At 47.3% G+C, this 14,975-nt stretch overlaps 1 protein-coding gene across 4 annotated transcripts in view; it reads right to left on the reverse strand.

Moving 5' to 3' along the window:
• The window catches only part of MYO5B (myosin VB), a 159,354-nt gene that overhangs the window by 26,672 nt on the left and 117,707 nt on the right, over positions 1 to 14,975 (reverse strand). For 2 of the 4 annotated variants that reach the window (XM_063319465.1, XM_063319468.1), the window contains exons 23-28: positions 13,612 to 13,696; positions 12,028 to 12,176; positions 11,120 to 11,239; positions 9,961 to 10,098; positions 8,166 to 8,228; positions 409 to 648 (exon numbers count right to left, since the gene is read on the reverse strand). In XM_063319465.1, the coding sequence (XP_063175535.1) occupies positions 409 to 648; positions 8,166 to 8,228; positions 9,961 to 10,098; positions 11,120 to 11,239; positions 12,028 to 12,176; positions 13,612 to 13,696 (795 nt within the window). Of the gene's footprint in view, positions 1 to 396; positions 649 to 8,165; positions 8,229 to 9,960; positions 10,099 to 11,119; positions 11,240 to 12,027; positions 12,177 to 13,611; positions 13,697 to 14,975 lie in introns of all 4 variants that reach the window. The other 2 variants (XM_063319464.1, XM_063319466.1) reach the window with 1 other exon arrangement.

Raw genomic sequence — 14,975 nt, forward strand, 5'->3', positions numbered from 1 at the left:
GCATCAAGCAAGCAGAACCTGGTCCAAAACCTCTTTTTCCCCATCCCATTTCCTGGCAGAATAAGCCAGACGTCACAAAACACCACCGGGAACCATCTCAGACCACCACACCTTGGTGCAGGGCTGGAGAAGTTGTTCCTTGGCGTGGGCTGGCAAGACCTCAGCAGGTCTGGGGTCAAGCACCTTACAGCAGTACAGACCACCATGGGACTGTCTGAAACGATGTCATAGACTCTATCTTATCCATAGGCAGAACCTCCTATAACCCGGCAGAACCTTCGATAACCTCCCCGCGCCATCCTGCCACCCAGAGCCTACCAAAGCAGACATGGCACAGCTCAGGCAGGCGGTGAATTTCCTGCAACGCAACGGGAAAAGGAAAAGAAAACCCATTACCCGCTCAATTACCATGTTTTTGCCCGTCTCTTTTTGCTGGGCTGCCTTCATAATCTGCGTCCTCAGGATGAGCACCTCTTCCTTCCGCACCTCCAACTCCTCGTTGGCCGATTTCAGCTGGTTCAGGAGGAGGTTATAACCGTCCTGAATATCGTTGGACGAGTTGTTCTGGGTTGCTCGGTCTGCGATAGCTTTCCTCAGCTCATTCAGTTCGTTTTTCAGCTTCTTGTTCTCCGACTCCAGCTCTTGCCTCTGGAAAATACCAAGCCGTTAACCAGTTTAGATAAACCTTCCCGAGATGCCTCTAAGGTAACTCGGTTATCGATGACCACAGCTGATCACGACTGATTCATGCCAGGATCTGGATTCTGCTGCCAGTCCAGCCACGCGCGGTTCAGAAAAGATTTTTACTGTAATCGGTAGCCTGTTTCTATTTAACAATAACGACACTACAGGGTGGCAGAGGGGATTTTTTTCGTTTGTTGACACTATTTTTAAACACCAAAGCAACCCATTAGAGAAACCGAGCACGTTTGTTTCTTCTCCATCCCTTTTCCTTCTCAATCAAGGAATCACCACAAACCCCACAATGCTTAATTAATCTTCAACATTCATTAAATAAGGTGGAAGACGCCGACTGACGTCATGACAGGCGTCCCATTAGGTGAGCTACGGCTGCGTGAATTCCCACTACGGCTTCTTTTCTCATATATTTTGTAATTCCCCCAGCCCGGTGCAATGTTTGCAGCTGGAGGATTTTCTGGCCTTGACGTCCTGTCAGCTGCCGGCATTTGACAGGCAAGGGCAATATCGTACAACTTTGACGCCAACGGCTTCTCCTGAATAACGATGCATGAGCGTTGCTGTGTTTGCAGAGACAACTGAAGGGCTTACTTGCTTTCACATGACAGTAGAAGACAAAGGAATAAAACTCTGTCAGCTAAGACAGCCTTTATTTCAGTATTTCACCATGAAGTTTTGTTTGCAGGTGGTAACACCACATTTGGCAGCTCTTCACCGGCACCCAAAACCCACCTGGGGCATCCAGCTGGGGAAAGAGCAGCTTTGCTCCTGCAGAGGGGACATTCCTTGCTACGGGTCACAACTGGGAGCAGAGCTGGACCCCCAGGGTCCTGCTCATGGCCCAAATCCCAACAGCCCACCTTCCCAGAATCCCAGACTGGCAGGGGTTGGAAGGGACCTCTGGAGATCATCCAGTCCAACCCCCTGCCAGAGCAGGGTCACCCAGAGCAGGTGGCACAGGAACACATCCAGGAGGGTCTGGAATATCTCCAGAGAAGGAGACTCCACCACCTCTCTGGACAGCCTCTTCCAGGGCTCTGCCACCCTCAAAGGAAAGAAGTTGTTCCTCATGTTCAGATGGAACTTCCCGTGTTCCAGTTTGTGCCCGTTGCCCCTTGTCCTGTCCCCGGGCACCACTGAGAAGAGTCTGGCCCCATCCTCTTGTCACCCGCCCTTTAGGTATTGATGAGCATTGATGGGATCCCCTCTCAGGCTTCTCTTCTCCAGGCTGACCAGCCCCAGGGCTCCCAGCCTTTCCTTAGCAGAGAGGTGCTCCAGTCCCTGGATCATCTTGGTAGCCTCCACTGGACTCTCTCCAGCAGTTCCCTGTCCTTCTTGAACTGGGGGCCCAGAACTGGACCCAGTGCTCCAGCTGTGGCCTCCCCAGGGCAGAGTAGAGGGGGAGGATGACCTCCCTCCACCTGCTGGCCATGATCTTCTTAATGCGCCCCAGGAGACCATTGGCCTTCTTGGCCACACGGGCACATTGCTGGCTCCTGCGCAACTTGTTGCCCACCAGGACCCCCAGGTCTCTCTCTACAGAGCTGCTTTCCAGCTGGTCAGCCCCAACCTGTACCAGTACATGGGGTTATTCCTCCCCAGGTGCAGGACCCTACACTTGCCCTTGTTGAACTTCATTAGGTTCCTCCCCACCCAGCTCTCCAGCCTGTCCAGGTCCTTGCTATGGGTCACAGCTGGGGAGCAGAGCCAGACCCCCAGGGTCCTGCTCATGGCCCCAATCCCAACAGCCCACCTTCTCTTTGCATCAGATCCTCCATCACCAGCTGCTGCATGGTGGCACCCAGGACTGCTCCCTCCTGTCCCCACGCACCCAGGGGACAGTGCCAAAACCCAACAGGAACATCATCCAACTATGGCACATGGCAAAACCAGAGATGCCTGTAAGCGAGCTGACAAAGTCTGGTGTCTGACCAGCTTGGGGTCAGCTCTTTCCTAGGGACCGACCGAGCCCCACTGTGGATTCTCTGGTGTCTACAATAGCGCAAGCTCTTCCCACATTCATTCTCACATCCTACATCCTCGCTGGCTTTTGACCCTTTCCACAGCTTTCCCGCATGATCCCTCTCATTTATGGGACATCAGCTTTGGCTGAGGCCAGCTATCGAATCCAAAAATGGCTGGGGGGGAAGGGGGCAATTTATACAATTTATACAGTGTGTAGCTAGCACAGCTGTGTAAACCTCATTTCCATAGGAAACGGGGGATATAATTATAAATCCTTACAAATTATAAATAGCACGCCTTATCACAGCAGAGGTGTGAACAGAATAGCTGATCTGGCAGCTGGACAGACTCCAAGCTGAGCAAACGCCATCAGCACCAGAGCACAGTCAGGTACTTTATACCATCTGTCATTAAAATAAAAAAAAATAAATAAATAAGAAATGCATTTGATCTGGCAATTCCTCCACATCCGCGTTAACCACAGCTCAGCAGAGGCAGCGTATGAGACGTTAGGCTTTTCTAGAACTGGTTTTTAAAACAAGAGTTTGGGAAGCGTGTGCGCGGGGGGAAATCGATACCAAACGGGGTTTAACTCTTCTTGCTCTGCGGCTAAAGCACCGACTCGCTCTCCGCTCTTCCCTGATCGTGCTCAGAAGGGTAAAAACAAAGCGATTAACTGCTTTCCCACACAAATTGCTGTTCTGTGATTTTTGTTATTTGCTGGGTAAGACCCTTGCTGCTCTTTCGCTTTTTCCCTCCCTTCCTCCATCTCTAGGTGACCCTGCTCTGGCGGGGGGTCAGACCAGGTGATCTCCAGAGGTCCCTTCCAATCCCTATCATTCTGTGATTCCTCTTCCCTTCCTCCTCCTCCTTCCCTTCCTCCTCCTCTTTCCTTTTCCTCCTCCTTCCCTTCCTCCTCCTTCCCTTCCTCCTCCTCCTTCCCTTCCTCCTCCTCCTTCCCTTCCTCCTCCTCCTTCCCTTCCTCCTCCTCTTCCCTTCCTCCTCCTCCCCTTCCTCCTCCTCTTCCCTTCCTCCTCCTCCCCTTCCTCCTCCTCTTCCCTTCCTCCTCCTCCCCTTCCTCCTCCTCTTTCTTTCCTCCTCCTCCCCTTCCTCCTCCTCTTTCTTTCCTCCTCCTCCCCTTCCTCCTCCTCTTTCTTTCCTCCTCCTCCCCTTCCTCCTCCTCTTTCTTTCCTCCTCCTCCCCTTCCTCCTCCTCTTTCTTTCCTCCTCCTCCCCTTCCTCCTCCTCTTTCTTTCCTCCTCCTCCCCTTCCTCCTCCTCTTTCTTTCCTCCTCCTCCCCTTCCTCCTCCTCTTTCTTTCCTCCTCCTCCCCTTCCTCCTCCTCTTTCTTTCCTCCTCCTCCCCTTCCTCCTCCTCTTTCTTTCCTCCTCCTCCCCTTCCTCCTCCTCTTTCTTTCCTCCTCCTCCCCTTCCTCCTCCTCTTTCTTTCCTCCTCCTCCCCTTCCTCCTCCTCTTTCTTTCCTCCTCCTTCCCTTCCTCCTCCTCTTTCTTTCCTCCTCCTTCCCTTCCTCCTCCTCTTTCTTTCCTCCTCCTTCCCTTCCTCCTCCTCTTTCTTTCCTCCTCCTTCCCTTCCTCCTCCTCTTTCTTTCCTCCTCCTCCCCTTCCTCCTCCTCTTTCTTTCCTTTTCCTTCCCTTCCTCCTCCTCCTCCTCTTTCAGCCAAATTCATAGCTCCATGGACTGGCCATATCAAGCCATACTCTGGTTCGAAACCAAGTCAGGAAGATCAAGGAAGAAAGCGATAACCAACAGCCCAGCTCCAACAGCCCGTGCCCTGGACGCCTTTCAGAGTTTACATTCAAATCTATTCCCTGCTCTTTTCTTGGTGGATTTTGTGGAGCAATATTAAAATACCCATAGACGCGGGCAAGACATCTACTGTCCCCTGCCATAAAAAGCTTTGAAGGTGGAAAGGGAGATTTCTACTTGCGCCGTGAGAAACGCTCGCTCTTCTGCCTAGTGCAATAGCGCTGATTTATTCGACAAGTTATACAGCCAGAACATCCGGAACTTGAACTCACACTCGTCCCAACACATACAGGGTTACGGAGGTGTGAAGTATGAGCCTGCGTAAATCAGAGGTTATCACTGCCATGCCAGGAATTTGCCCTTTCTTCTATTTCTGGTGCTCTGTAGGAAAAGGAAATAAAATCCTCTAGAAGCTCATTTCACGATGAGCGTCCAAGTCTAAGGGATGAAACAAACATCCCAGCTACGCAAAGAGCGAAAAAAACCAAAATCAAATTATGCGTTGTGCTCCCGCTCAGAACACAGAGTCAGGGCAAGGGCTCCTTGGTGCTTTCACTCCCACTTTCCCAGTCTGAAAAAACAAATGGGAAAACACATTTTTTTTCCACTGGGAAACTTTTTGTTGTACAGAAGTGACTCAAGGACACATCTCCCACCATGGAGATGTTTCACATCCCTCCAGCCCTGCATCGTAGCTAACCAAACACCTGGCCGGGCATATTTTGGGACAGCATCTACACAAAACTCTATTTATCCGTTACAAAGGACACATAATTTACGCCTGCTGTAAATATATTGGTGTTAGCCCAAGTTCTTCGCATTCCTCAGCAGCACTACAAAAAGAAACAACCAGCACTTATCCAAACGAGCCTCTCTTAAGGACGGACTATGCCTTGGTCGCTTCCCTCCATCAAAATCTGCACCAAGAAAAGGCTCCAAAAGCTAATCCCAAAGGCAAATCCCTGCCACCATGGGTGCCGTGACAGTACAGGACAATCACACCGAGACACAAAGCTGGATGACAGTAGACACGTGTGAAGTAGCAGAGCACGTGCTGGCTACAAAACCCAAGCCCACATGGCCATCCACTAACACCCACACCTGGCACTGGCCCGCTCGAGGGCTGTGAGTGTCAAAAATATCTCGAATGGGACCCAAAAGTGAACAGAAGGCACTGAAGACTCAGGTCACAAAGTACCGAACAAAACGCAGAAATATCCTTAACCCCCCCGAACAAAACCTGCTCTTCAACAATAACCATACTTATTACGTTTACCCAAACTGATATTTGTACATATCATTTTAAAAATATATATTTATATTTACACTTGTACTGTTTGTTATATTTACACTCATATTTATCCAAACCAAACCCTGGGATGTTCACGACCTTATCCAAGCATCTCTTCCCTCATCCATGAGGATGAGACTCACCATGAGGAGCTCTTCAGCTGCATCAGGAACAGTCTTCACACCTCACCCAAGTCAAAATTCATACTCATGTTTTTGAAAAGACACCACGGCCGCCTTTCTAAAATATCCCGAAACATTTCTAAACTGGCTAAAGGAGTCTCAGTTTCCAAAAGACCGTGCATCGGTAGCGCACCAAAGCCAACATCCTTTCCTCCTCCATCAGCTGGTATCTCATGGACCGCTCAAGAGCATCCACAGGAAGAGTTTGCTGCGTGTAAGCTTTGAGACACCTCAGCCTAGTACCCCGAGATAAAGGCTTTTTAAGCTGGCAAAAAAAGGAAAAATAAATCTAATTACACAAGATTCTTGAAGGAGCCAGACATAGTATAAATATTAGAGATACAAATTAGAAGGAGACAGAGAGAGAAGAGAGGAAGAGCTTTGTTATAGTCACAGAGGCAGCTCTCATGGGGGAAGGAGGGAAAAGCAGCGCTCAAAAGCAGCAGTAAATCACTCTTTCACTGCAGATGGAAACTTTGGCCCGCGTCCCATCTTCACAAGTTGGGAAAACACCAGAGAACTGTATTTGTCTCTCTATTTTAGTGGTACCTCTCAGGCCAACTCACCTGCTACCTACAAAATCCTTTCCCTCCAGGACTAGGGGTGGCCTTTCACTCTGGCATTTGAAGCAATTGCTCCTTGCTTTTCACAAGGACCTCGGCTCTTCCCAGACTGACATTCACCCAACACGCCACTACCCAAAATATATCACCTGCTACAGATGGTCTGTTCAGGCCTGCACCACGTTAAAGCAAGCTCTTAGACCTGGTTCTTCCTTGTCGCAACCCTCAGCCCCTTTTCTTGCAACCCTTGCGCTGGAGGACCCTTAAAGAGAACCTCTTGCAGTCCAACACCGCTAAAAACGAACTCTGAGATGTGTCCCCTTGCAAATTCATTTTCCGCCTGTTTTAGGCTAAAGGTTAAAGAACGCTGCTGGTTTTGTAACATGTCCTACTTATTCCTATGAAATGGTATTAAGAGAGAGTTATTAAGGTTCATTTCATTTGTAGGACTATGTACGTGAGGAATGTAGAAAGTAGGAAAATCCCAAATTAATATTCCCATTCTGAACTTCCTGGGTTAAAACCTGAGGGAAACACAATTTGTGAACTCACACAGAAATCAGGACTCCAGAAGTCATTTAAGGTGGTGGCGATTCTCATCTGCTGGGTTTTCCCCTTCCAAACGGCAACTTCACTTTGCTTTACAAGGTCAAGAAACTTAAAACTTCCCAGAGCCACGTTTAATCAACTGGAAGACACCCAGGCAACGATCTTAAAGCTCCTGACAAGTTCCTACTCCAGGCAGAGGTCCTAATGAAACTCAGCAGGGTTTCCCTTAATCACAAATAACACATCCAGCAAGCGCAACAAAAATACCGTGTTTAGGGGCTAAAAATTGGATGGACCAAGTGCCAGAAAAAGCTACTGCTAGAGGTATGGCGGTTTGCTCTTAGTGAGGGTTGGCCATACATCCTTTCCACCTCTAACTTCTTCTTTTTTGCATCTTCTGAGATGATGCAGACAGCAAAAATAAGTATTGCTACCGTCAGATGGTTTAGCGTGACGTTATCCTGGGTAACAAGTTCCTCTAGATTTCTCAGTTGTATTGCAATATTTGTTAAGGGGACGGGGAGAGAAGGAGCATCTGAAATCTAGGTCTGCGCCACCAAAAAAAAAAAAACCAACCAAAAAAACCCCCCAACCCTCACGAAGTCTATCCCTGAGGTTTTCCAAGGATGAGCAGGACACACGAATTGGCCTAACACATTCAAGACCAGAAGTAGTTGGGTACAGCTAGAGCAGGACGACACAACCCACACAAGCCACAGTCAGAGCCCAGCAGGTTTCAGGCGCTCTGTATGTCGTAGGGAGAAAACGATGGAGGTAGAAGCGTAAGGATTTAGAGCTTAGGGACAAGACATATTGCAAGGCAGGGCAATAGCTGGGAAGACACAAGATGACTATGGTCAACCAGCACTGCTGCTGGGAGACGGAGGCTCTTACTACAACCCACGCAGCAGATTTATTTGGTTTTGACCCGAGTGGCACCTTGGGAACGCAAGGAGAGCAGATAAGTAGCAGAGGTGGAGCCTGGAACAAGAAACACATTGGGCTTCAACCGCCAGAATTCATACCATGCTCTCTCTAATAGTCAGAATCAGTTCCAGGAGGTTTTGGGTTATTGCCACGTCCGGACAACTTTTTGGGGCTGTTGGAGCCATGCAATAAGTTACAGCGCTAAGGAGGAGCTCCTCACTCACCTTCAGACTGTTGTATGCAAAATCTTCGTGGTCCGAAGTCGCTTCAGTCTTCGTTTCAATTACCTGCGTGGATTAAAGAGATATAAATTTATATTTAAAAACCAGACAGATAAACATGGGACAGGATGGCCAGGCATGTTTCCATCAACAGCCAGCCCTGCCGCATCGCTGCCGGCCAACCCAACCATAAAAACGTTATTAATTGCCATTAGACGGAGTTCCAGCAACACGTAGTGGGGACGCTTCAGGCGAAAGCGGTTTAATCTCTCATTAATATCTCGACAACCGCGGCTCACTGCAGCTTTCAAACAACGACAGTCATTAGGGGACCAATCTTCAACGCAACGGTTGGGAAGCGGGTTTTTAATCTGCCTCTGCAGCAAGGACGAGAGGCTGGGGAAGTTTCCTGTTTCGAGCGTTTCCTGCAAATCGCTAGAGGTGATCAGTAAGACTATCCGGTGAAGCAAGTAACTAATTACTCTTGATGATTTTATGGTGCCTCTTATTTGCGTTTGCCAAAAGATACGTAGATCTCAGCCCGGAGAGTAATAAACAAAATAATTCCCAAACAAAGCAACAGGGGCCCCAGAAATTTCAATTATGAAGCGAAGAGTGATGGCGTTTGCTCAGCATTTCATACAAGAGCGTCTTCACTGCTTCCTGACACCAGGTACGCGGAGCTGCTGTTTCACGGCATGCATCGTCTCCCACGCTCCAGGCCTCTGAACGAGCCACAAAGGCTCAGTTACAGTGGGCAGGGTGAAAAATATACAAGAAATCAGCTACTAAAATCCCCCTACGCCAAATACCAGCTCACCAGCAGCTAGAGAGTGCTGTATTTTCACATTCCAGTTACAAGTCAGGACCAACTCTTAAGTTATCACTGGGCTGCCAGTAATCTAGATTTTTTTTTTTATTTTTTTTTTAAATGACTTCCAGGGAAACCACCCAAACTGTAGGAAGATCTTTTTTCACAAGGAAGAAAGAACATATCGAAGGAATATCCCTGCCTTGCAATAGAGAGAAAAGGAAGAACGCCTTCTGCTAACAGCTATTTCTGGCTTGTTATATCATTTTTTTATGCTATATTTCTATACGATCATCACTGGGGATAAAAAAAAAAACAAAACACACAAGCAGATTATAACAAAACCAAACTGGGGACACAAGACTGACTGACGCATCTGTGAAGTGCTTATCAGTTCACGCCATGCAATGCTGGATGGGGGGAAGCGAGGATCGCAAAAAAAGCGCTTGAATAACCCAAATCAACCAAAAGAAATGTGGGGATGTGGGGCACCGGGGCCTTTCTCTTCAAGGCTCCCGAGCACTCCCATGCCTCTAGGTTTGATCCAGCCAAAAGGTGGTATCTGTGTCCGTAAGGCTGCAGCATCACGTCTATAGGCCATCATCCAAATACTCACCTTGCCCTTCCTCATTCCGACCTTCGCTAACAAAACCCAGGCCACGCTTCGAATTTCTCACGAGAGAAAGAAAGTGGATCAGCGCAGGCAGCGCAAAAAGCTCCAGAATTGATTCTACATCTCATTGCTTTCAAGATACGCAAGATACTGTCCTAAAATCTGTTATAACCAGTTTATAAAAAAAAATAAAAATAATAAAAAAAAAAAATTAGCTCTTCCGTCCCATTTGTCCTTAGTTTCTCTCCATTGCCCAACTGGATTTGCTGCCTCTTACTCTCAAACCTGAATTCCTACATCGCATGTCCTCAAGCCATCAAGGAAAGCCAGTTACCAACATGAAATATTGATATCAACGAAAAGACATCTCTTACCTGGGATTTCTTGCTCTCTTGCTCCTTTTTCTCCAGGTGGGTTTGTAGTTTCTTCCTCTCCTGCTCGAGCTCCCTCACTCGCTTCTGCAGCTTTAGGAAGAGGGTCATGTCCATGGCGGCTTTCTCCATCCCGACCTCCTGGAGAAGAACGGGGGAGTGGAAAAAGGAGACGACCTCAGTCAAGTTTTGTAACCACACACAGTGCTAGGCACACCCTGACCCCGGCACGTACTTTCAAAGACCAAACCCCCATTTTAAGCACTTATTTTTGATGTCAATTAACAGTTGACTCGTTGCAATAAATCACTGAATGTTTATCAGCCCGCTTCTCTCGTTGGGCTGTTCGGAGCCGCAGCTAAGAACATTAAAAATACCCCACTGAGTCCCTTCTAGACAAGTATTTACTGGTTGGTTTTTAATTCGCTTCACCTGGAATATTTTATGTTAGAGCGTGGCCAATACTGATTACTTTGACGTCAGCAAATGCTCTCAAAGCAATTCAGAAGTACTACAGCAATGTAACACAGCAGCCGGCAAAGCGAAACGGGGGTTTCTGCGGGCACGGCATGCAGGACGAAATATGGTCCTGCCAGTGGGGTGGCAGATCCTCGGAACAGTCATCATCCACGTGTGCTCTCGAGTCACTAAAGCGGAGTTGAAAGAGCAGCCTATTCTAGCAAACGTAAGCAAAACACATTTCCCTTCTGCATTAAGAGACTGTCGATGACAGGGGCTGCGCTGGCCAGCAAAGCATCTGTGAAGACGCATTGGAATGAAAATGCTCGGGACAAGGGCGTAACGAACTCGGGATCCTCGCGGAGAAGGATTGTTACGCAGTCATTGCCACCGGTGCTAGGAATAACTACACGTAACGCTGACTGCTTTGATGAATTTTCATCCGTCTTTAAGGTGGCACGGCCAAAACGCAACACTTCGTTATTTTTAGAGCCCTGTTTAACCTGACCCCGCAGACCAGTAAGCATTTGCCGCAGCACCACAACCCTGCAATCCCCCCTCATACAATTTAACGATGTATTTCTGTAGAGCTAAATTAATTTCAGCCGTCACACCTTACAGTCCCAACCTGCATTCCTCCTGCGTGCTCCAAGACCCACGTCCATCATCCCTCCTCCCCTCGAGCCTACCCGAATTACTGTACCTCCACTTGTTGTATTACATCTTCGGTGTCTCCTATCTCGGAGGTTGAAATGGATGGATAATTGGAATCGGACTCCAAACTGCTCTGGTTGGATGGGTTTCTCCTGTGCCCCGGTGCTTGCTGCCGAGGAGAGGTGCGGATACGGTCAGTGTTTAAGGAAGGATTCCCCACAAAAGGTTGTTCCTCAGAACAAATTATGTCTGTCTATTAAGGTTACCTTTACTAAAGGTCTGACTGTCATCTTATAGCGAATTCCATTTTCTAGTTCTTACGCCCTACCATAATATTCCTACCAAGACAAGAGAATACCGTAAAATGTGAAGCGATACAGAAGGCTCCGTTTAAAAATTCTGCATGAATTAAAGGCTTCTCATGACACCAGACGCCTGCTAAGTGCAAACATGTAAATCTGAGCTCACCATTATGCTGTTCACAGCACCCTCTGGGGCTCCCTTTAAATGCTCGACCTTCCACCTGATCCAGCAGCACTCTATTATCGCATTTTCAACAGTTCTTCTAACATTTCAGCAACGTAAAAACTTTGGCTTTTGAAATCCTGAAGTCATGCCACTGGGGGGTTTTGTGGGTTGTTTTTTTTCTTTTTTTAACCCAACACTTAACACGCGAACATCACCGAAACAAATCAAAAAGCAAACCAAGAAGCATGAACCAGCTTTTGCTGAGATTCACAGGTATCTCTACGTAGTTGGCAGAGAAGCGTGAGAAATCAGGCTCTTTTCTCAAGGCACAAATACGGTTTGGCTTCAGTGTAGAAGCTCAGTCTTCGGAATATCAAGCACGATAATGTCAGTTTTATTAAGTGTTCTGTGATTGCGTCAGCCACATCATCCAGCCACCAACGTCACGTCCAGGACACAGCAGAACAGGGCTAATTTCAGTTTCGTTACCTTTATAATAGTCATTTCATCCCGCAAATTGTCGTATCTCTGCTCCAGCCTCGAATATTCTTTTACCAGGTTCTGGTAACGAGACCTCTCTTCTTCCAGCTCTTTCTTCATCTGGATATTTTCCTCAACTGTGTTTCGTGCAAATTCATCTTTAAAATAAGGAGAAAAAAAAAAAAAAAAAAGAAATTATGATCTTCATCTCGGAAGCAAATTTCTTGTAAATACGTGCAATAACGATGACTAAGTAACAAAACGCTCTCTGCCGAGAACCTTTAAATATTAGGGAATGCTTACTTGTATTTTAGAGACTATTATTTGCCATTTGGAACAGCTTCAGCTCTTCTGCTCGGAGAGCACGGCCCTCTGCCGTCCGAGTTAGAGAAAAATCTCCAGCACCTACAAACCATCAGACCTATCATTGTGCTTAACTCACCTGCGCCAGCGCCAGCTCCCCCGGGCCAGCCATAAACCCGCTTAAGGAAAGGCCAGCGCCGTTGTGGAAACACATTCACGTTTAAGAAATGCACGTTTGAGCTGCATTTAAAGACTTCTCTGCCCGCTTCCCACCACCAGATTCAGCATAAAAGCAAATCAGCCGCAGCATCTCTGCCTCATGGCATCATCAGCCTTTTGCCATTGTAAGATTGTGGCAATTCTGAGTATTTTATATCCAAATAAATTCTTTTTTTTTTTTTTTTTGTTAAGAACTCCCTTTTGGAAGCAAATCTGGTCCTTTCCCCTTTTTGGGAAACTGGGCAAATATAATCCACGTGTCCTTTTAAATAGGTGGACGCTACACAAAACCCCTCCTCTTGCTTTCCTCAAGCTTCGATGCCCCGAAAGCATCCCCTAAGAGATGAAAAAAAAATATTTGCGGCAAGTTTCTTTTTAACATGTTATTTTTCATTCCTTCATTTTGCAGGAGGCTGAGAGCAAGAGGTACTTCACGTGTACCCGGGAGCAGTGATAGATAGGCCACAGAATGCCGCCTGATGCTTTGTAAATCCTGCAACAAAATCAAAGCCGAAAAGGGTGGTGAAAAATAATAATAAAAAAAAAAAAAGCTCAAAAACACAGGTGAGAGTTTCTTTTGTGGCTTGGGATTCTCCCCAGATTGCTTTCCTCTCTCTACGGCTCCCCATCTAAGTCTCTGCTTTAAAAAACTCTCACAGACTCCTGTCACGTTAGAGAAATCCTTTGTCGCAGCCCAACATTGTTAACTGTGCTCTTCCTTGGATCCTTTACGCATCAATCTTGGGATGCTGTTACTCCCTTCCCTCCACCCCTCGCTGCCTCTCACATCGCCCGCAGTAAATGCTGCAACACGACTGAATTAAAAAGCCCTTTCAGGTACTTTATTCCGCTTTTCAGCAATTAAACCAGCCTCTGTCTTGCCATCCGCCAGCAGGACAGAACCGTCCCCACAACAAAAACGACGACAAAAACCCCCAGGAAAGGGGTGCGGAAAGATCAGCACTTTTCAAGGTAGGAAAAACAGGCAGGAAAAACAAGTTTGAGAGGGCAGAACAGTTAAGCTCCTCGTTTACTGAAGGTGTTACAATGCTATAAAGCCTTTTTTCTCACCTTGAGATTGACAGAGGATCCTGCTGTTAAGCTCCTCTTTTTCCTGCTTCAGGAGAGCATTTTCTTCTTCCAAGTCGGATATGCGCTGCGAAAGAAGGGAAAGAATTAGTGCGTGCTGCAGGTCAGAGCCTCTGCGGAGGGATTACATTTCACCTGGCCGGAGACAGGGAGCTTTGTTCGGGCTTTCTTTGCCGTTTAAAAGATCTTTTCCCTCGTGCTTTGCCAGTTATCCTTTGTACACCAAGAGTTGAAGCGTAGGAGAACCGCGCTGCAACAACGGAGACTAACTTTGCTCATCCTGAGCGCGTTTCTCCCTTCAGTTAATGTTTTTAGCAGGATCTGATAAAATACTGAGCAGTTGGACTTGGCGACCACGATCTGCAGGAGTGGAACTCCTACAAGCGATCAGGTCGTGGCACCAGAGGTTTATTTCCCCATCTCAAGGGGCTTCCTCGCCATCTTCAAGTCACAGCATTGACTGCTGTTGGGGAAAAAATAAAAAAATCTGCTGCTTGTTTCGGGCAATGCGGCACTTAAGCAGTTAAGATGGACGAAGTTAACCTGATCACCACGGAAGACTCATATTAAATAATTCAGGCTTTTTTTAATTTCCTGTGTATTGCACCCACTTCATTGAATAAGATTATAGTCACTTTAATGCTTCAACACCGCCGCAGAACCTCTAGTACAGCGCCGCGCAGTGCGTACCAGGGCCTTTGGTAATACAACGGGAGCACATATAGCAATTAAAACCAACAATTGTCTAGCAAAAATTAACTAAACCAGAAACTAAATCCTGCAAAATAGTTTTGGGGATTTATTTTTTTTTTTTTTTAACGACCTCTTTATTAAAAATAAAAGGAAGCAAGGCCACTTGTCACAACGACAAGGCTGGACCGACGCCGACAGCAACCTATCCCGTAATTTTTTGTTCACCCTCAGGCATTTTGATGCATTCCACGGCGCTATCTCAAAACACAAAACCATAAAAACATCCCATTATCAAGCGAAATACGCTGCTCTGGGTAAGGGGGACGATTCGGCTGCTGTCAGGCAGGAGCACAAACTGACACATCGTCCCGGCGTAAAGTCATTCCCTACGCCTGCACCATCGTACCCTCGCGCCACGGCTTACAGAACAGCTACACACAGCAGAAGGAGCTCAAGATGCCGAAGATAACCAACACTGTACACACCATAATACAAGTTTTCAGCGCCCGAGAATAATAATTTTGCTGTCACCACCGCGCAGAATTTAGAGACAGCCCAGCTGGCACGCGTTCCGAGCACAAACTTCAGCCTTCCACACAAGCATCCTCAAATCGAGGTATTTTCTCAAATATTGCATGTGCCAGATACGTACT

The sequence above is a fragment of the Chroicocephalus ridibundus genome, chromosome Z (assembly GCF_963924245.1).
Source record: "Chroicocephalus ridibundus chromosome Z, bChrRid1.1, whole genome shotgun sequence".
NCBI lineage: Eukaryota > Metazoa > Chordata > Aves > Charadriiformes > Laridae > Chroicocephalus > Chroicocephalus ridibundus.